This window comes from Alternaria arborescens (genome assembly GCF_004154835.1).
Source record: "Alternaria arborescens strain FERA 675 chromosome Unknown contig_1, whole genome shotgun sequence".
In the NCBI taxonomy this organism is placed as follows: Eukaryota; Fungi; Ascomycota; class Dothideomycetes; order Pleosporales; family Pleosporaceae; genus Alternaria; species Alternaria arborescens.
In genome coordinates, this window is record NW_021167856.1 from 1,160,972 (window position 1) to 1,181,386 (window position 20,415).

At 52.9% G+C, this 20,415-nt stretch overlaps 9 protein-coding genes across 9 annotated transcripts; 3 read left to right on the forward strand and 6 right to left on the reverse strand.

The window, feature by feature from the left end:
• Positions 1-1,921: 1,921 nt before the first annotated feature.
• AA0111_g432 (hypothetical protein) lies at positions 1,922-4,962 on the reverse strand (the record flags this gene model as incomplete). Its single annotated transcript, XM_028650309.1, has 4 exons — positions 1,922-2,424; positions 2,476-3,519; positions 3,584-4,306; positions 4,356-4,962. The coding sequence occupies 4 exons, from the start codon at positions 4,960-4,962 to the stop codon at positions 1,922-1,924; spliced, it is 2,877 nt and encodes a 958-aa protein (XP_028511900.1).
• A 4,414-nt stretch (positions 4,963-9,376) lies between these two features.
• AA0111_g433 (hypothetical protein) lies at positions 9,377-9,706 on the forward strand (the record flags this gene model as incomplete). Its single annotated transcript, XM_028650320.1, has 1 exon — positions 9,377-9,706. One exon carries the CDS (start codon positions 9,377-9,379, stop codon positions 9,704-9,706), a length of 330 nt encoding a protein of 109 aa, XP_028511824.1.
• A 129-nt stretch (positions 9,707-9,835) lies between these two features.
• Positions 9,836-10,662, reverse strand: AA0111_g434 (hypothetical protein; the record flags this gene model as incomplete). The annotated part of the gene is made up of 3 exons (XM_028650331.1): positions 9,836-9,920; positions 9,969-10,073; positions 10,127-10,662. The coding sequence occupies 3 exons, from the start codon at positions 10,660-10,662 to the stop codon at positions 9,836-9,838; spliced, it is 726 nt and encodes a 241-aa protein (XP_028511898.1).
• A 313-nt stretch (positions 10,663-10,975) lies between these two features.
• On the forward strand, positions 10,976-13,238 carry AA0111_g435 (hypothetical protein; the record flags this gene model as incomplete). The annotated part of the gene is made up of 3 exons (XM_028650342.1): positions 10,976-11,178; positions 11,229-12,843; positions 12,891-13,238. 3 exons carry the CDS (start codon positions 10,976-10,978, stop codon positions 13,236-13,238), a joined length of 2,166 nt encoding a protein of 721 aa, XP_028511899.1.
• Positions 13,239-13,790: 552 nt separating this feature from the next.
• On the forward strand, positions 13,791-14,389 carry AA0111_g436 (hypothetical protein; the record flags this gene model as incomplete). Its single annotated transcript, XM_028650353.1, has 2 exons — positions 13,791-13,898; positions 13,967-14,389. The coding sequence occupies 2 exons, from the start codon at positions 13,791-13,793 to the stop codon at positions 14,387-14,389; spliced, it is 531 nt and encodes a 176-aa protein (XP_028511810.1).
• A 136-nt stretch (positions 14,390-14,525) lies between these two features.
• On the reverse strand, positions 14,526-15,044 carry AA0111_g437 (hypothetical protein; the record flags this gene model as incomplete). Its single annotated transcript, XM_028650364.1, has 1 exon — positions 14,526-15,044. One exon carries the CDS (start codon positions 15,042-15,044, stop codon positions 14,526-14,528), a length of 519 nt encoding a protein of 172 aa, XP_028511811.1.
• Positions 15,045-15,063: 19 nt separating this feature from the next.
• On the reverse strand, positions 15,064-15,462 carry AA0111_g438 (hypothetical protein; the record flags this gene model as incomplete). Its single annotated transcript, XM_028650375.1, has 1 exon — positions 15,064-15,462. The coding sequence occupies one exon, from the start codon at positions 15,460-15,462 to the stop codon at positions 15,064-15,066; it is 399 nt and encodes a 132-aa protein (XP_028511798.1).
• A 501-nt stretch (positions 15,463-15,963) lies between these two features.
• Positions 15,964-17,945, reverse strand: AA0111_g439 (Leukotriene A-4 hydrolase; the record flags this gene model as incomplete). Its single annotated transcript, XM_028650386.1, has 2 exons — positions 15,964-17,653; positions 17,716-17,945. 2 exons carry the CDS (start codon positions 17,943-17,945, stop codon positions 15,964-15,966), a joined length of 1,920 nt encoding a protein of 639 aa, XP_028511799.1.
• Positions 17,946-18,550: 605 nt separating this feature from the next.
• Positions 18,551-20,407, reverse strand: AA0111_g440 (hypothetical protein; the record flags this gene model as incomplete). The annotated part of the gene is made up of 1 exon (XM_028650399.1): positions 18,551-20,407. The coding sequence occupies one exon, from the start codon at positions 20,405-20,407 to the stop codon at positions 18,551-18,553; it is 1,857 nt and encodes a 618-aa protein (XP_028511733.1).
• Between the last annotated feature and the right edge of the window lie 8 nt (positions 20,408-20,415).

The following is a 20,415-nucleotide window of genomic DNA, read 5'->3' on the forward strand; positions in this document are numbered from 1 at the left end:
TCTAATGGCTAGTTCCACACCAAGAAGAGACGACCACATAGCCTCATTTTCGAATTCATACTCGAAACTTCCGCAGCTATCGTCATACCGAGACCATTTTAAGGAGGATACTTCTAGTTTGAGCGTACTTGGTCCGTGTTCGTAACGAGCTCCTTCTTTCTCATAGATTGCTGTTCCTATCAGTCGACAAAGTCCGCAGAATGAAACCGTTAATGTCTGAACGCTACAGTTTACTTTGACAATCACTTCTTCGTACTCTGTCGGGTGTGACACTTTGCTGGCAATCTCCGGCGATACCATGACCAGTTTTTCTGCGAGGCACACTTCCTCCTCACCAGCCAAGTATCTTTGTATCGTTGAACACATATCCATGCATCGTTCACAGAAAGTGGGATACGAAGCGTCCTCGGATCCCTTGCGTTCGTGGTCCATCGTAGGAGGCGTCTCTGCGATCCAGAAGAAGCAATGTCAAGCAGCGAAGAAGGTGTACCAGAGCAGAGAGTTGGGTTTGTGTCGTAGTACCGCGCGCCGTCTTGAGTGGGGAAGAGGGTCCCGAAGAGGAACTAAAACTAGACAAAATCTTGTAGCATGAAGGGCAGGCTGGCAGCTGAGGAGGCATTAGGCTACAGCCTACGAAAACCAATAGGCGTAAGTCCACGTGATTCTTATCTTGCGCTTCTTATTGGTTTGATGCCTTTTCCCTGTTGCGAACACCTACGACGTATAACGCATACCTTTCGTCTGCTTTCCCAAGGTCGAATATCTTAAAAGGAGCCGCGGACTGTCTGTTCGACTTGTGTGCGCCCGCTCTATGAAGACTCGCTTCATTTTGGAGGAAATAGAACGTCCTGCTGTTCCTCCATATCGATGCATGGCAACAAGTTAGCGATATCGTGGTGTAGCACATAATAGTGTGGTTTGCAAGCTGCAAAAGACGAAAGCATATCAGATAGAGACATGTTGATATTCTCGGCGCCTGACCTCGCCACTGGACCCTCATGCAGGTGGTAGGTTGAGAACAGTAACTGGGCGGCAAGTGAGGAGTCCCTGTCTCCTTAGGTCTCCAGTGTACTAACCGGATTATGCCTGTATAGCGTACGCACTTCCCTGGCTCTCATCGGAGTATTTTCCGACGCACGTGTGCAAGAAGGGCCGACCCATGTTGACATGACAGATAGGAAGGAGTGGGTAGTTTGGTGGGTACGGAACGAAACTAGGTCAGCATGTCAGTTGGAGCCATATCCACTTTTCTAGTCACGTCAATGCATGATCGAGGCACCACCCGTCTCTGGAGCAAACGTATTTCATTGACGACTTTTTGATCCCTTACGGGCAGGCTCTAGGCACACAAGTCCCGTAAGGTACACACACACACCCTATCTCTAATCTATACTTTCTCCTTTAAACAATAACACCTCGAAATGCAGTGAATGACGCGACAAACCCTTAAGGTTCAAGAAACAAGTTAACATATACACTGAAGCCAAATATGACCCACACGGTCTAATCTGCGCTGCACTCTCGTAAGGAATCCAGCCGATGGTCCCATGAAACTCTGCTTTGTGTTGTCGCCTGCATCTGGCGAGTTGTGTCTAATGCTTTTTTTGATGATAGGAAAGGAAATCGTAATTGCCGCCATATGTGGTCGTAACGCCTTACGTGCCAGTTGGTCGCAAGGTTGGCTCCGGAAACTCCGATGAGAATGCATAGCCCAGCCGAGTTCGACTTCTGCTGGGTAAAACTGCGAAAATTTTGTTGCTCTAGTGATTTTGGTACTTGATCGATGATGTAGACCTTGATGATATATTGATGATACTTTGTAGTGGAGTTGTACTGTGGCATGAGTACCACGTTTGGCTTTCTGTTGGGTGTGATGCTTGATGACCGTTTCTGGTGATGGAATTGAAATGAGCGATAGCGCTCAGAGCTCGTCGAGGGGCGTGAAAAGACGTTTCATGTTAAGCGTCAAGTCGGCAATAGCGTAGTCGTCGGCGATAGCAACCATGTCACCGATCTCGATGCCTTTCTGCGCGGAGTCTGATGCAATATAATGCCTGATCTGTTTCAGAAGATTGAATACATGTCGGCATCGAACATCGGCAGGTGCAGCCCAGTCCTCTGGCCGAGACTGCCGCAGGAAAGCCTGAGCTAGGAAGTAGAAGTGGATTCCGTCTCGGCAGAATCCACGGCGACGCTGGTTCTGTGGAAACTGAGTGGCGAGATCCTTGTCCCAGCACGTCTTCCATAGCTGGAGCGCACCGACCGTCGAACGAAGGTTGTTTTGAACTTGTTCGTTGACTCCATTGGGTGGTGTGGCTGGACTGTCGCCTTGAGATTGAGGCGTGCTTGTACCGCTTGAACACACTCGCTGAAGCAGCTGATGCTGAATGTTGTAGATTTGGGCATGAATCGCGTGAATGAGTACTGGAGACGATGTTAGAATGCTGTTTTCAAGCGACAACAGTAGATACTTACTGAACTTTCCAAAGACATTAGTAGCCCGCTCAGGAAATTGACCCGGGCAGGCTCCATTGAGTACACATAATGCCTCGCGCATTGCTAGTTGCTTTGCGCGTCTGCTCCCTGATTCGTTGCTTATTTGCGCCGATGATCCTCTTAGACCCAAAGCACTGGCGCATTCTTCTGAAGTCTTCGCTTCCCAAGCTGCGTCATCCGCAGGCAAAGGCACTGTAATACTTTTGGCGTCAAATCTGGGCTGGGTGTTGAAGAATATGGTGGAAGAGGCATCAATGAGGTAGATGTATGCTGCCAATCGAGTTCGTTTTTCGTTCTCGATCCAAGCTTTCCAGTTCCATGAGTCGACCTCGGCGCCTGTGACTGGTCCTGGCTGATGCAACGCGCTCGCGTTCGGGTTGTCAGAAGAAAGAGGTTGGAACAGTGCTGCGCAACGTGTAACGCTGGCCACCCCCCGAACCTCGTCTCGCACTTGCTGGCGTTGTTGTTGAGACCCGTGCCAGAGGAACTGGGAATGTAGAAGAACAAGTGCTTGAATCTCTTCGGTAGTCGCTGTCAGCTCTTGATTCAAGTCGGCCATCTGGTGCGCTTGCGCTAATTCATAGACGTGACTAGACTTCAGCATACTCTCCCGAACACGATCCATCAGCCATCGAACATCCGAGGGGCGCATTCGGTCAGAGTACACGGCGCCAACACAACACATGGCTAGAACAAGCCCATGGTTGGCGGAAAACGGATCAAATGTTGCAACGTGTATCAAGGGCCAGTGTGATTGATAGTGTCTGTATTGGTGTAGGAATTCCTTTACGTTGTCGCCAGTCAAGATATTTTTCAGTCTTTCGTAGGCGTGCGCCTCGTCTGAGTGTTGATTTGAAAGCAGAGACGCATTCGGAAAGCAAAAGTTCAAAAGTGATCCTGCCAGGGCGTGCAGAGGATTAGACGTGGATTGGCCAATGAACCAGTTGTCAAGCATCGGGGAAGAGTCGGCCAAACCCGGAACATGCGAGTACAGTCCAAACAAAGTATCATGTGGTGTATCATCTGAGGTCTAAAAGTTCCGGTCAGAACTGGGCCGATTTTTGAAAGGTTGGGCCACCTGCCGTACTGGAATTATTCATATCGCCGTTGAACGATCCGTTCCGCCACAGTGAGCCGTCCTGGCCGTTGGGCATGCCATCCACGTTGGGCAGGGTCGAGACTCCTCCGTAGGAAGCAGGGTCGGCAGCCTCGCTCTTGACGGTCATGCCATTCTGCGCCATCGAACCATTTGTAGAGGCGTGGTCATAGTTGTAGTGGGAGTTTGGATCGGATCCGTTGGCAGTGGGCTGGGGCTGCTGTTGCTGTTGTTGCGCATAGCCATTGGGAACGCCATCCGGGCGGTAGTCGTTGAAGTTCATCCTGTTGTTCGCAAAGTCCATAGCCGACATGCTCCTGCGATGCGCGCTGTCCTCGACTCCGCTGCTAGGGCGCATCAAGCTGTTGGAACGAGATGTGCGCGCAGACATGGTCTGGTGATGGTTGGCAAGCGAAGGTAGGCTGTCGTTGAAGCCATTGCCGCCCATCGCAGGCATCTGAGGCAAACCCATAGTGTAACCTCCAGCATCAGCGTAAGACATAGAATTAGCACCAATGTGGTTAAGGTACGAGTTCTGGTCTGCGCCGCTGGGCTGCCTGTTCTTCTGCAAATGCTGCTGCGCGTGCTGGAGGTGGTTCGCGCCGGTTGGGTTGCCCCTTCGTATCGAGCACTTTTGGAAGTGGCGCTTAAGGATATCACTTCTGCTGAAGGTGTCCTTGCAGAGATGGCACTGGTAGGGTCGTTCACCGGTGTCTGTGGGACGTTAGAGGCGGAGCTTGATTGGATGGGAGATAAAACTTACGTCGCAGCAGATGGCGCTTGAGATGCTTCAGATGCAGGTACGTCTTGTTGCAGTGAGGACACTCATACTTGCCCTCGGCGTTCTTGGTAGCAGTAGTGGGCGTCTTGCCTGCAGCTGGCGCGGGCCTACCGGGGTGTGTAGGCAATACTCCGCGACGACCTTGCTGGCCGACGACGTGCACAGGCTCCGGCTCCTGGTTGGGGAGCACAGGAGGGTGGGCGTACATGGACGCGTGTCCCAATCCTCCCATGCCAGGAGGACCGCCTAGTTGGTGGCCGTTGGTATGCGCAGATGCTGTGGACAGCATAGGCGCCTGCGAATAGGCCGAAGACATAGGCAGGTACGAGCTCGGCGTGGGTTGGAGAGGTCGCAGCGGCGGGTGCTGCAGCGGTGGCATGGTGGAACTGCCATTGGCGGCAGAGGTCACAGGCGTGTGCGGCGGCTGGGGCGTGTGAGGGTTGCTATTGTGGCCGTACAACGGGTACTGGCCGCCACTCTGCAGAGGCGGCAGTGTGGGCAGCTGGTTTTGAGAGCCATTGTACTGCTGTTGGCCTATTGATGGGTAGTTGCTAAGGCCAGGTTGGCGGAAGCGATCTGTAGAGTCCATGATGAAGTTGTTGGTGGGTCGAGGGTGAGTGAAGTGATGGGGAAGGCGCGACCAATTGTTGATCGTGAAGGGACCATTCGACGGAGCTTAGAGCGGAGTAACGTCTGCAAGGCTGGCTAAGCACACCACGAGGCCGTTAGACGGACGTCGGGATGGAGTAACGATGGCCCACGAAGAAGCTTTACAGGTGGAGCCGTGTGGGGGACTGAGATGGCCAGTCGATACGCGTCGGCGGGTACTCCACGGATGGGTGGAAATAGAAGCCCGCTGTGGGTGAGTTTGAGAGAAGATGGGTAAGAGGGGCAACGGTGTGGAATTGGAAGAGGTGACCGGTGACGATGGAATTCTCGTAGCTGGACTAGCAAGAAAGTTGCGGCGGTGGTTTGCCTGGCTCGCGCGGCAATTCACGCGAAGGGACAAGGGACCTGCTGCAGATCGGCGGCCCACACACCCTTCAGCCTCAGCCGATTGATTGCGGATAGACCAAGTGGAGAGCTGTAAGCACGAGACAGGTACGGTAGACCCACGACAGGAGTGAGGTCTGTTGGGGAGCTTTGGGGGAGGGGAGAAGGTGGCTCGGGGTAGAGATAGCGGTCGGCGAAAAAAATATGCGAGTGCTGCTGGGAGAACTTCCGCTTTCCGCACCACGTAATTCCTGTTTTGTTTCCGCGCTGCTGAATGCCGGAGCTTGCCGGACGTTGATAGTGAGCAGATATGGCTTGAAAAGAATTATGTGGGTGGGTGATTTCTGCGAGGAGGCAGGGGAGGCGGCGGACGCGCAAGAGATTTCTCTGAACAAGGTCTTGTCGCGGCAAGCGCGTCGGGATGCCTGTACAGCGACGTTACAGAATTTAGGGCGGGAGTAGTAGGTGAAGACAGTGGGAGAGATGCAGGACCATCTCGAGACCCCGACTACCTATTTCCGACGCACACGTGATCACGAACTTTTAGACTTTTCGCATACGTGATGTTCCCTACTGTGTGCACTGCATTGGAGCGCGTATGCACCGCCCGTTGGAAAAAACTATTACCAATGACGACAGCCGTTCGTGTACTAGCGGACGAGTATCCAATTGCATGCACATGCACAGATGCCTTAGAATCCCAGTCTACGCGCTGGCCGGGCCCTTGAATCGTGCGCACCTCCGAAGGGTGTATGGAAGCGTATCATAGCCCTCGCAGCTGTGCCCCCGACCTCGTCCATTACCATGGTCCCAAGAGTTTCACGCACGCCACTGCCTAGCAATCGATAAGAGCAAGAGCCTCATTCTACATACTACGGTTGCCTGCCCCCGTCTTTGGCTGTTTCGAAGCTCATTTCCCAGACCCTGTAGTTCCCGTGGTACGTACCAGTTGCTCGTACGTACCGTCGGCGCACCCTTAGTCTGAGTGACTTGTCAGAGCCACCGGATCGGTAAGGCCAGCGAGCCAGGAGCGCAAGCAAGCAACTCATCCGAGCATCGACCCGACAAAGGCCGAGCTTCACTTCGCGTTGGCGGCTGTGGCTTGCTGGGGGTGTTATATCCGTCTATGAAACCAAGCGCGTCCGGTGAGCTCCATGGATGTTTCTGCATCGCTCATCCAACGTTTCCCATTGTCGCAGCACTCTGCTCGCCATTTCTCAAATGCTGGGACGCGGGCGGGAGCGGCTGGGGCAGAGGCATCTGGCAACCGCCGAGCTTGAGGTAAAAAGTTTCGTGAGCGTGACGTATGGCCGACCGGAAGCGGGCTAGCGTACAACCAGGATTCCTAGACGGCAGATTGCAACGGCGTCCGCTAAATCTTCGGCTCGCCAGATCCTTCGGCTGTGCAACCCTCGAATGAAACCTCACGTCTTGAAACAGCTCTTCGAGAAGGATGCACTGGAAGGTCGAGGCGCCGGGGCATTCAAATCGAAACAACACATGCTGCAGCTCTACAGATAACTGCAATGCGCGACTCGTTGGCCGTGATCGCCCTAAGGCGAATCTTGTTGAATACCTCTCGTCCAGTCAGCTTACGTATCGCGACTTGTGACGCCGCTAGCGTCTTCTATCACGATGCCGCTCGGCCTCGTAGCTGACGGCCACTGACACTCAAAGCGGCATTCCGGATGCTGGTGCTGACTCGATTACACGCTCCAGAAGTGACACGCATCCAATGCTTGCCAACTCACTTCCTTCATAATTGTCCTGGCATCTGGCTAGTCCGCTCTTGTGCTGCCGTGCATATCCTGCACCCGTCTGCCTCTTCTCTAACGCGTAACATATTGTCAAGAGCTTCGTGTGCACAAAGGCCCTCCCGCGGTCTTCGCTTGAGAGCATCCGATCTTTGCGTTGCATGCTTGGCAAAGTACAACGCGACCTTTTGCGGAAGAAATTGCCGAGGCTTGCCAGCGACTGCACGGCGAGATGGTTGCAGAGAAATTTTCCTCGGCAAGCGGCATGCTGTCACAATGACTGATTGCGCGATACGTGTGGTTGAAGTCAGATGGGCGCCCTGGCTTACCAGAGTGCCGTTAGATCCAGATGAACCCAACCCCACGTGTTGTACACTATCCCACATCGCTCTTGTGTATCAGAACTTCCGGCATGCCAGCATTTCTTGCAGCTTGCGCCAGGCCGCCGACGCGACACCGTGCGCGCAATCGCTCTCAGGGTTCCGACGATACCGCTAGGCGTGCTAGGTGGCCGCAAAAACCCTCTCCGTACGCGCAATGCTCATGAAATACTCGCACTGCGAATACGCTCTGCATCGTGGAAGTTGGAATAAGCTCCAGTCCCACTTGCGGTTGCGCTCCCGAATCTGGGTGTGGATGATACCCGAAGGTGGGCATCAAAGTGGGCTGTCCGCTTGACGCGCTGCAGTGATTCCCAAGATGGCAAGACCAGCGACATACAGGCGGGATGTCTATGTCGTGCAGCAGGCTCTGACCCGCCAGGCGCGTCGTGGCTTGATCATCATGCACATGATGAGTTTCAACCTCCTGTCTTGTGAGGTCACGCCGCCGAGAGAAAGACCGGTGAGGCGTTGGGACAGGCTTCCGACGTCGAGATAGCGTGTTGGCCAAGTCATGGACGGGGGTCTTTGACCGGACGAATATGGTACTGTCCGCCGACTGGTGCAAGCGGATGTGCGGTTCCGATGCAAAGAAGGGCTTGGCTACGAGGTGCCTCCGACTCGTTACGAAGACAGTCCTGAAGGAGCAAGGCGACGTCTGGTACGCACCAAGGCGATGCTTCTCGCTGATACACGATAGTGAGATCATCGTGGTGTGTCTGGTAATCTCCACAGCGATACCGCCGTTGTAGATATGCTTTTGCTCGTTAGTGCGACCTCGCACGAACGGCGGTACAATGCGGTACGCGCTCTGACATTGATCCCGTCTCTTTGTCTCGTCATAACTGCCTACGGGGCGATTCGTGTAATTCAGCTTGAGAGAGCCACTCAACGGGTGGTGTTGAGCTTTGGGGCGTGCCAGAGAAATTGTTTGACAAATTAGGTACGACGAGCCATTGTATGCTCAAGGTCATGGCTGTCTTGTTTGGGAGTACCGTAACACCGCATCATGGCACGTAAAAGAGTACCAATCGAGAAGGAACGCGGTATAAGTTGCAACGGTGTACTTCGCCTCGAACATTTATCTTATATCGGAAAGTTGGAAATAATTGCGGAGACGCATACCTGGGTCTAAGTATACTGGGTTGCGCTTCCTCCGACAGGGCTGTAAGCACTCAATTTTCGGGCAGCAAGACAACTAGTACTATGTGGTAATAGTCTACAATTCTCATCGTCATGTGATAAGAGGAGGTAGTGATTGCCATCTATTGAATATATCGACCTTGACGTCAGAGTTCCTGCGCAGCTTGACGGCGGCCTTGCAGCATCCTATACTCTTGCTGTGGTGATTCAACGTCAACTACACTACCAATACACTGAGCGGAGCGGGATGGGTTTTGTTTTCTGCTTCCCTGCAGCGGGAGCAACAGTATGCTACTGCATGTGGTGATCGTAGTGTTGCAACGATCTCGCATTTTGTGGTCCTCTCGGGCATGCTAAAAATCTTCCAAAAAGCACAACTACAGGCGTGCGATACGCGCAACCATGTTCTAAGTGATCAGAGATACTCCTGTCTGGTGCTGTTCTTTCTAGTATACTTTTACCTGTCAGCGTTTGGTGATGCGTGAGATATGAATTTTTGTAGGTTTGTGGTAGAGCTTTCTAGAAGCAAAAATGGAAGTTTCTTCGAACATCGTAATAGACATGAAGAATACACATAAACCAAGTGCCAACTTTCTTGAACCCATCGAAAAAATCCATGAAATCAATACGGGCAGTATCACAAGCCTTGCACACCCGCTCCACTACGACTTTACAGACTCCACGAATACTCAACACTCGTGTCCCCCACAACATCCACTTACCAACTCGCGCCATGTCAGACTCCACCAATTTCGTCAACCAGGCAACCCCACAGAACTCCCAGGGCCAAGAAGCATCGGAATCGAACAAGACTCCACTACCCCTTCCAGCACCTACAGCAGAAGATGGTGTCACGCAAGTCAATGTTGGTGGTCAAGCGGTAAAGCTAGACCACATGGGCCCTCTGGTAGTCAACAAAGATGGCACCCTGTCGCGAATTTCAAACTGGAATGAAATGGCGGATATTGAGAAGCAGAACACGTTGAGGATCCTAGTCAAGCGGAACCAATTAAGGACAGAAGCTTTGAAGGAGCAACAGGGAGGAGAGGGAGGGGGAGCTTAAATTCATAGGGACGTCACAGATGGAAAGCACATATATCTTGTACGGTAGCCGAATGGTGATGGAGCCTCACATGCACAAATACAATGTTTGTTCTTCTACTATCTACATGCTTTGGTGAGCGACACGAGTCTATGGCTTCTGTGTCTTTGTGTGTGTCATGCGCTCAAAGTAAGACCATTGGCCTTCTGGCGCAGGCTCCTCGAGTGGCTCCCAACTGCGGCATGTTAGTTGTAGTCCAACACTAATGATAGATGTTACTTACACCTTGGCCTCGGTCATGACGTCGACGAGCTTGTGCTCGCCCTCAGCAACCTGAATGACTTCTTCAATCAGGCCCGCGCCAAGTCTGCTCTCAAGGTCGGAGATACTATACAAGTCAGTAATGGAGTCGCCACCAGTTGCGGCTTGGTGAAGACATACGCTTCGGCAGTGTACTGCGGCTCGGGATCAAACTTGATGTCGTTCATTACCCGCTCAGGCGTGTAGTTGACGTCGCCCTTCATCTTCCTCGCATGGGGCAGTCGCTCTTTTGACGAACGAATACCCTCGGGGAAGGTCTCGATCTTCTCTCCGTCCCACTCGGCTGCTTTCGACCGCTCGTCAACCTCAGCCTGGTTTGGGATTACGATGGTTTGTCCGGCTGATGTGTCGAGGACCTGGTATCTGGTTGGGTCATCGCTAACTTGCATGGCGATCTTTTGCTGCCACTCGTCCCATCCCGCCGGCTTGGACTGCTCGATGATGGCAAGACGGTGCTTCGTCAGGGCTTCGGTTGATTGGCGGTATACGGATGATTCGGGAATCTTCTTGAGCTTGTCGAGAGTCGAGTGGTAGTGGTAGAGCAGTGCGGAGCGCGGCGACGGGTGGGTGAGGAGCCCTGTGAGACCCGTGGGAGTGCCGGCCTCAAGGAACTGGCCAGGCTTGACGCTGGCGAGGAGACGTGCAGCTGCCCTCATGTTGGCGGGAGTGTCGAGTGTGGGGTTGGGGCGCAATTGGTGCTTGACGGTGGTGATGCCGTCAGGACGAAGATGCGCCCGCCAAGCGATATGCAGCCGGAGCGGCGATCCCTGGCTAGTAATGTTCAGGGACACGAATGCCCTCACTTGCGTGCGACAACCCCCCGCCACGCCTTGTGATAGCCAGGTTGCGTGTAATTTCTACAAGCCCTAGTCGCATTCACTTCCAAGCCTGATACATAATACCAATCTTATTCCTCTCTAGAGGACCGCTGCCTCGCACGAGCAGCCCGCCCCCTCCGCCGCCGCAACTATGCGCTCCATGATATATACCCTCCTGTCGCTGGCGATGTTTGCTTCCACATTTGCGGCAGAGACCCCGACTGCCCAGGCGACGGCTAAGAAGGATGACTGGGACGACAAGACGCCAGACACGATATTTAATGGCGAGACAGTGCCTCCCATGATAGAACTTGGGCCCAAAACGATAGACACCGAGATCAGCAAAGGCAACTGGTACGCAGGGAGACATCTTCATCCTGGAAATAATGCTAACGACCCCATAGGATAGTCGAGTTCTTCTCCCCCTACTGCAGCCACTGCATGCACTTCAAGCCAACCTACCAAACCACCTACGAGTTCTACTACACCTCGAAACCCTTCCTCTCCAAAGACGAGCCCGAAGGCGACTCCCTAAACTCCTTCACGCGCTACTATGACTTCAAATTTGCCAAGGTTGACTGTGTCGCCTACGCTGATGTCTGCAAAAAGCACAACATTCAGAGCTACCCTACCATGGTCTACTTCCAAGACGGAAAGGAGTCGGAGAGAGAGACGGGCTCCAAAGACATGAAGGGCATGAGCTCCTGGGTTGAGAGGCTCCTGGAGACTCTGCGACCCGGTACACGCAAAGAGGGTGGCCCCAAACTGCCAAAGGCTGGTGCAACATCCGTAGAGACCGGCCCAGACACAGAGGAAGCTGTCAAGGAAGAGAAGAAAGAGGCGGCTCAAGACAAGAAAGAAGATAAGAAAGCTGCGAGCCCGGCCACCAACCTGACCCCATCCGCCACACCCTCTCTCACCAAGACGACCAAGGCCGCTCCCGCAAAGACCGAACCCACCTCGAACGCGAACCCATCTGGCACCGTCGAGCCCCTCACCGCCGAGACGTTTGAGAAACTTGTTACAGACACACGCGATCCCTGGTTCATCAAATTCTACGCGCCATGGTGCCATCACTGCCAGGCTCTTGCGCCGACATGGGCAAACCTCGCGCGCCAGATGAAGGGAAAGCTCAACGTTGGAGAGGTCAACTGCGATGTAGAGAAGAAGTTATGCAAGGCAGCTGGCGTTCGAGGCTACCCAACCATGCTCTTCTTCCAAGGCGGCGAGCGCATCGAGTACTCGGGTCTCCGTGGGCTTGGCGATCTGTTGGATTATGCAGAGAAAGCTTCAGCTGTTGGTGCTGGAGTACGTGACGTAAATGCCGAGGAGTTCAAAAAGATGGAAGAGACTGAAGAGGTCATCTTCACCTATTTCTACGATCACGCGACCACATCCGAGGATTTCCAAGCGCTAGAGCGACTTCCTCTCAGCCTTGTCGGTCGCGCAAAATTGGTCAAGACAAATGACAAGGAGCTGTTTGACCGCTTCAAGATTTCAACATGGCCGAGACTGATGGTGTCAAGAGACGGAAAGCCTACGTACTACCCACCTAGGACACCTTTCGAGATGCGCGATGTCAAGAAGGTCCTTAGCTGGATGAAGTCTGTCTGGCTGCCTATCGTTCCCGAGATGACGTCTTCCAATGCTCGCGAGATTATGGAAGGCAAATTTGTCGTTCTAGGTATACTGAACCGCGACCGTTCCGACGAATTTATCCTCTCTAAGCGTGAGTTGAAGAGCGCAGCAATCGAATGGATCGATAAGCAGGAGACCGCCTTCCAGCTAGAGCGACAGGAGCTCCGCGATGCTAAGCAACTCCGCATTGAAGAGGCTGAAGACAAGGACAATCAGCGAGCACTTAGGGATGCCAAATCTATCCGCATCAACATGGATGACATCCCGCGCACTCAGGTTGGTTTCGCGTGGGTCGACGGTATCTTCTGGGAACGCTGGATCCGGACTACATACGGTGTCGACGTCAAAGATGGCGAGAGCGTTATCATCAACGATGAAGATGTAAGTCACCAAAACCGGCCCTATATGAAACCTGCTAACATACGCAGAACCGCCGTTACTGGGATAGCACCATCTCTGGTGAACCTGTTCGTCTCTCTCGCGCCGCAATCCTTGAGACCATCAAAATGGTCACTTCAAACCCTCCCAAGATCGCGGCCAAGTCTACCACTGGTCGCATTGCTGGTATGTGGCTGTCGATTCGCCACTTTGTCAACAACCACCCTTTCATCTCCCTCGGCATGTTTGTGGGTTTCTTTACTGCGGCTACATTGTTCGGCAACAGCAGACGAAGGAGACAGTTTGGCAGTACCGGCGCGTACTTTCAACTGGGAGAGAAGGACGGGCTACTAGGCAGCATGGGTAATGGCAACTTTGGAGGCGCGAAACATGATTAAGCTTCGAGACAAGATCATAGGATGACCCTTGGGGTTTTGGCGTTCGCTTCGGTGTGTATCATAGCCTTGGTTGCATGGTTTTGGGCGATAACATTTATTCATTCTGCACCATGTATCAATACGACTTGTTGTTATCAGCATGCCTTCGATTCTGACACCCGAAACGTTTTCCCTGCTTATGCCTAGGCGACATCACGACATTTCCAAGCCTTTGACGTGCTGCGTAAAGCCATATTGGAGTCTAGAGCATATACTATGGCATGTCACTTGCAGTTGCCCATTGGGTGGAGAACACACGTGTCTACGCGACGTAGCTCCCCACGCGTACCCCACTACCCCTCCAAACTACTTTCACTCATTCTACGCATTGTGACTCGGGTACACGTACCGCACCTTCTTGATACATCAAAGACACTCGCCCACGATCCTACAAACTTCAATCTGTATTCTCTCAGGATTTTACGCGCAGCAAAACCTGCCCACCAAATCTCTGCTACTGCGCACCCATATCCTTTCTTCATCCGTCCACTACCTCATCCCACCACTCGCACAATGTCGACCATATCTCTCTCAGACTTGGAGTTCATAACCCGTGAATCCCTCGCTAGCGACTTCAAATCATCAGGTTCTGCGTTACCTCCCAACACCGCAGTAGTTGACGTAAGAAAGCCCTTCCTCCAACAAACCTGCCTCAGGAACCACAATACTAACAACTTTTCGCAATCTAGGTACGAGACAGCGATCACGTTGGTGGCCACATCAAAGGCTCAACCTGGGTTCCTTCCTCGCAACTCGACTACAAAACTCCTGAGCTCATCCGCACACTACAAGACAAGGAAGTCGTCATATTCCACTGCGCGTTATCGCAGCAACGGGGACCTAGTGCCGCACTACGATACTTGAGGGAGAAGGAAAGACTGGATCCTGGTTCGGCGATAGAGTCAAAGGGCGAAGTCAAGGAGCAGAGTGAGGCTGTGGAGAAGGAGGGAGAGGGAGAGCAGAAGGGACCTAGTGGTACGCAGATCAAGAAACAAAAGGTTTACGTCCTACAGGGCGGATTCACGATGTGGCAGGAGAAATATGGGCAGGACAAGGATTTGACGGAGGGGTATCAAAAGGATATTTGGGAGTTTGGCACACCGGATCATTAGATGTGAAGAAGTGAACACACACATCAAGGTGAGAGGCCTAGCCGTGATATTCTGTTTGAACTACTCAGCAACGGCTACGGCACTTCCACCCCAGTATCCCCACTATCGAAAACCTACAACATTACATTCTCCACACTCAGCACCCTTTGCTCTTCCCTTGATCTTCAACCAAACCCTTGTAATTCTCCCTTTCGTACTCCATGATAGCCTCCACCTTCTTCGCACTAGCACTGCTCTTGTCGAATCGATATCCCACCCACTCCTTGACTAACCTCCTCGCGAGTTCAATTCCAACAACTCGCTCACCCATGCATAGCACTTGCGCGTCGTTTGACAGAATCGCACGTTCTACTGAGAAGCTATCGTGTGCTGTCACAGCCCTGATACCAGGCACTTTGTTCGCCGAGATGGCCACACCAAGACCGGTGCCGCAGATGAGGACTGCACGGTCTGCTTTGCCCTCTGCGACGAGTTTGGCGGCATCGACGGCGATATGTGGGTACGCTGTCTTGTCGCTGTTTTCAGGGACGCCGACGTCGGTTACAGAGGCAATGCGGGAATCGGCTTCTAGGTCTTTGATGATGGCCTTTTTGTACGAGACGCCCGCATCGTCGCAGCCAATGGCTATGCGGAGAGGTTGCTGGTCCGCTGACATGTTGCTTTTTGGAGAGATCTCAAAGTTCTGAAGTGTCGTACTTTCTCTCGATATTCCTTCTCTTCGTCTTACTAACGACGTTCAACCGACTCTTCTCCCTGTCTTCGTCGTCTGTGTCCTGATTTCGTCTAGAAGTACCACCACTTCGTCTTTCAGTTCTAGTTGTCGAATACGATATTTCTCCTTCCGCGGACTTGACTTTTCTTCCGTCAATAACCTCGTTAACAGCTCGATTAACAGTCTTCTCAAACGGCCTCGTCACGTAACTCAAATCCGTGTGTCCGTGAATGGGTCCTTTGCTTTCCAAGACTTTAACTCTGTCTACACCGTCCTTGTTGTGGTCTTCGACTTTTTGGTATACGTGGTCTGCGTCAGTGTCGAGGTTCAGAGAGAACAAGGCGCGCTTGGGAGGGGCCATTTTGGGCGGGCTGGGTAGACGAGAGTCTTTTATACGATTTGGCAAAAAGGTAATATGCAAGGGCAAGGCGTCTGGGCGGCGATTTCGGATGAATGAGGGGTTAAACAGACGACCCGTGTAGGGAGTGGAATGCTGGAGATGCGGGATGCGGGGATCGGGAGTGCCCAATGCGGTATGCCGATGGGTAGAAGTGTGAGACTTGTGGCCTCGATGCGAGATGGCGACGGGACGAGGTATACCGGTCTCGGGGTTGTGAGGCCGAAGTTTTTTATCTCGGTGGTTGTTCCGAGTGTTGAAAGTGATGGTCGTGGTTTTGGCATTCTAGCATGTTCAATAACTTGTTGGCATGCCAAGATGTGCCAACGGATTACGTCACATTACATTTCAGAATCTACACGCTTTAGCTGGCACTTGATTGATGCTCTCGGATGGTCAAAGCTATCTAAATATCTTGAAATCCATGTGTCGTTTTTCGAATTTCTGTTTTTCCCCTGTCCAACACTATTTCTTCTCTTCGAACAAATCCTTCTCAACCATCTGCCTACAGATTGGGTGGTAGAACTCCTTGTTCTTCTCAAATGTGCTGACAGCCAGATCGCGATCCGCCTCGTTTAACAACCTGAACATGGGTCGCACAAACTTCATACGACCAATCTTGCCTAGCAAAGTCGCTGCTGGCTCGTACGTCTCTTGGGCCTTGGCCATGAGTCCGATACTCAGGTAGCGTGATAGAACTTCAATGTTCTGGGTGTCGTTGTAGCCATACGTTGCGCCTAGCAAGTGTACTTGGTCGGCTGAGAACTTGGAAGCGAAGTTTTGGAGTTTTTCGAGGAAGACAACCGACTGGTTAGATACCCAGCCTCCGATATCTGAGGATTGGGGCTTGAAGTCTCCAGATTCGGAAGAAACCAGGGCTTGCCACTTGTCTGCAAGCTCATAGCAACTCTTCACCATAGTCTGGTCAAAGTCTGGCTTCACAGGATAGCCGGGCGCGTAGAAGAGTTTGTCCCAGTCAAAGTCATCAAGCTTCTTCTTGCTCTCAGCATCCTTCTCGAAGAACTCTATCAGACAGCTCTTGAAGTCATATGAATCGACTGACTTGAACTTGAAGGTGTCGAAGTAGTGTGGGATGAAGGAATCCCACTTGTCCTTTCCGAGAAGCAGTTCAAACTGGTAAAGGGCATGGAAACCTTTCTCGTAAGGGATGGAGGAGAATGCGTCATCTGGGTCTTGGCCCTTGAGATCGAGAACGAGCTTAGTGTAGGGGTGGTCTGCGCCATAGTTCTCGATGCTTTGCTCCAAAGCTTTCCAGCCGATGATAGCAGAGAAATGGCGATGCGCCTCTCCGTGAATGGCAGCAGCGATTCTACGTTCAAGGTAGGTGGTCCAGCCTTCGTTCAGCCAGAAGTGCTCCCAGCTCGCTGCGCTGACAAGATTACCAGACCACGAATGAGACAGCTCGTGTGCGATGACGTCGACGTTTTGCTTGTCACCAGAGATGATGGAAGGAGTAGCGTAGGTCCAGACTGGGTTCTCCATGCCGCCGTACGGGAATGATGGTGGCAGAATGAGTACATTGTATTGTCCCCATTGGTAGGCAGGTGAGACAATCGATTCGAGTGCCTTCATGAAAGGTTCGATCTCGCCGTCAAGTTCATCTTTGCACGCAAGGAGCTCTTCGGGTCCGGACCATACCGTACTGCGGGGGCCAATGCTTGCGCACGCTAGATCTCCACTCGCAACAGCGAAAAGGTACACTGTCATTGGGACCTTTTGTTCAAACGTGTATTTCATGGTACCGCTCTCACCGTCCTTCTTCGCAGGTAGATAGTCACTGGCTCCAGTAGGCAGACCCGAGGCAAGCACCGGTAGCGGCGAGCGTAGGGCAAAGCTGAAAGTTGACTTGACATCCGGAGTATCCTGGCAAGGGAAGACAGATCGTGCATGGATGGCCTGGCATTGCGAAAACATGTACGGGTGCTTTTTGTTCGAGGTTTGAGCTGGCGTCATCCACTGAAGTGCTGTGCACTTATCGGTAGTAGCGACCTTGATCTCAACATCGACGGTCTTGCCTTTGGGAACCTTGGATGGAAGCGTAATGGTAAGAGGACTGCCATAGGGCTCCACACGATCGCCAACGTTGAACTTGACACTTTTACCCTCGACTTCTACGACGGAGATGTCAAGGAAGCTATGCCACAGTTAGTGAGCTGTTCAATCAATTCTGCCACCTTTTGTATCTCAAATACATACCTGCTATCCAATACAACATCTTTCACCTCCTCATCCGTCAGACTCTCCAACGTCAACACTACACTTCCAAACAACCGCTTCTTCTGGAAATCGATATCAAAATCGACACTCGTATGCCTGGTCACAAAGTTGTGATAGTTGGACAAGGTGTTTGGGTCCCTTGGCGTGCGGATCTCAATATTAGGATCCGCCATTGGCTTTGTAACCATAGCGGCGGGGGAGCGATGCATCGTGGCGAACGTTGCTGCTCTCGTAGCTGATGGCGTAGGAGTCTGGTTCGACTTCGTAGCTTGGCAGATGGTTCGTCTCCCACTCAGAGCTTGTTGTAGTGCAAGACGAGCGTTCAGTGCAAGGAATGTTGCAGGTGATCGTGTGGTAAGGTATCGTCGGAGTGGAGTAGACTCATATGCCGATCTATGCCGCAGCAAAGCAGATGACCTGCCTAATGCACTTCTGGCGGACATTTAGGGATCTCGCACCCACAATTTAGATAGATAGAAGAAATGACCCGCACAGTATCTAGGGGACGGCGGTGCCAAGGGTCACCACCTGCGTCTTTCGTTTAGCCCATCATTGATGTGGAGGCGCACGGCCTTCGGCGATCCGACAAGAAACTTGTAGTTCCTCCGGAGTGTCTTCGCAACCAAGCTTTCGAGGGGCAAGGTTAGGCACAGAAATAAAATCATCAAGGCGTCTAGATGAGAACTCCGTACATGTGAAGGATATATTGCAGATGCCCAAAAATGCCCAAATGCTTCGATGCCACAAAGCAAGCTATCATACTATGCATGCATATAGCTATTAATACCGTTGACACCTAATTCAATAATACTGTCTAATCCTTCTTGCTACTGTCGCCCTTTCGTGTCCTGTCTCTCAGGACGAGGTTGATATCTGGTCGTGCTGACTGATATTGCTGTGCTGGTCTTGATACCGAGCGCTCGTTCGTCGATGCAAGCGTCTCTTCCGCCCTCGATCTGCCCCTGTCCCTTTCATCATCTCCTGTCTCAAAAGCATCATCTTGGAGCTCTATGAGATCGCCCAGATCACCGCCGACAGCTCCTACGACAGGCACGGCACTGCGCTTCCCCTGCCCGGGTGTACCTGGCTCATTCAAAAGCTTCTGCGCTTGTGTACCAACTTTTCTCACCCATCCTTCTATAGCACCTCCAAGCTCTTGAAAGTCCAAGCCGCTACCGCTGAGCGGTGTGACAGCACCAGATCCGCCATACTGACTCGACGTCCCGGTACCTGCGTCCAGCAGGCCTGGTGCCCACGGTGTGAAGTATTCCTGACCCGGTGGGGGCGCCATGTTGGGCAGGTACTGACCAAACTTTTTGTTCAGACCGTCCTGCGCAGGCCCAGGGCTCCGCACGTTTCTACCCATTGTACCGACACCTCCTGGGCCGTGCAGACCCCATGCTTTGCCTGATGTGCTCCTTTGGCGGCTGTGGGCCGAGGCAGATGACAGGTTGCTCGACGCACGTGGTCGAACAGACTGCGAGGGAGAGCTGGTATGTGGATTCGTGGACGTGGAGGAGCGCGGAAGGTCGACGGACGCCCGAGGTGTTGATGCGTCGGAGTACGCGAGGGACTTCCGCCGAGCGGGTGGGAAGAAGCCAAGTGCTCTGCGTGGCATGCGGCCGATCTGTGTGGGCTGTTTATCATTAGGGAGGAGCACCCATGAATCATGTTTCCATGGGGTCTCTGCATCAGAGGGGACCGAATTGGTCTCTTGGTCTTTCTTTTTCGACGTGGTCCAGCCATCAGGCAGACCTTGAGTATCTGGAACTGGGGCCTTGCTACTCGAACCATCGCCATACTCTCCCAATAGTAGATCTTCAGCAGGAAGAGCATCCGGGCCCTGAACTGGCCTTCCCTTTACGCCACAAGCATCTACTGGTAGCACCACCTGCTTCTTAAACTGTATGCTGTCGTTCGGCCACATACGATTGGCTTTGCGTAATACAGCTTGCTCGCAGTTGAATTTGATGCTGAGTCCAGCCAGCGTGTCCTGCGGCCGAACGTGGTGGATATATACGAGTGCATCTCGGTCGTCGTTCTCACTGGGAGGTGCGGACGCGCTGAGTCGTTCATCCGAATTCCTGCGCTTTATACGGCCAACAGAGTCGGGAACCAGATGCTCGCCTGCGGTCAACAGGTCTTTCCGCTTCATTGCTCTGACCATGGCCTCTCTTTCTTCGTGTGTTCCAGCCCCAACATGCGAGCCTGCGCCTGCCGGGCCCCATTGTTTCGGTGGTGGTGCGCTCGTAGACGTACGTCGCCCATGGCCCGGTTTCGTGCGCCTGCGAGTGTTTCCGGAGTCGCCTGGGGTGCCGTCGCTAGCCAGGACGGTAGCGGCAATACCCTGGATTGCCGCCAAAGAGTTCCCCCAGAGTCCAGAGAGTGTTTGCGAGGGCGATTTTGGGGTCGAGGTGCCGGAAGATCTCTGGAAGGACGACGACGGGGTGGAAGTGACGTTCAGACGCGAGGAGGAAGCGCCGCCTGTGCGTGCATTTGGGGTAGGAGATGTGTTCCGCGAGGCTAACCTCGACGTGGCCCTGCTCGATCCGCTCTCATTCCCGTCCGTTGCATATATGTCATCTTCTACGGAGATCAATCTTCGGGTTCGTGGGCGCAGTGTCGAGTTGCTCTTGGACGTCGACAGCGAGGAGCCATTGGAGGGGTTCATGGCATGCG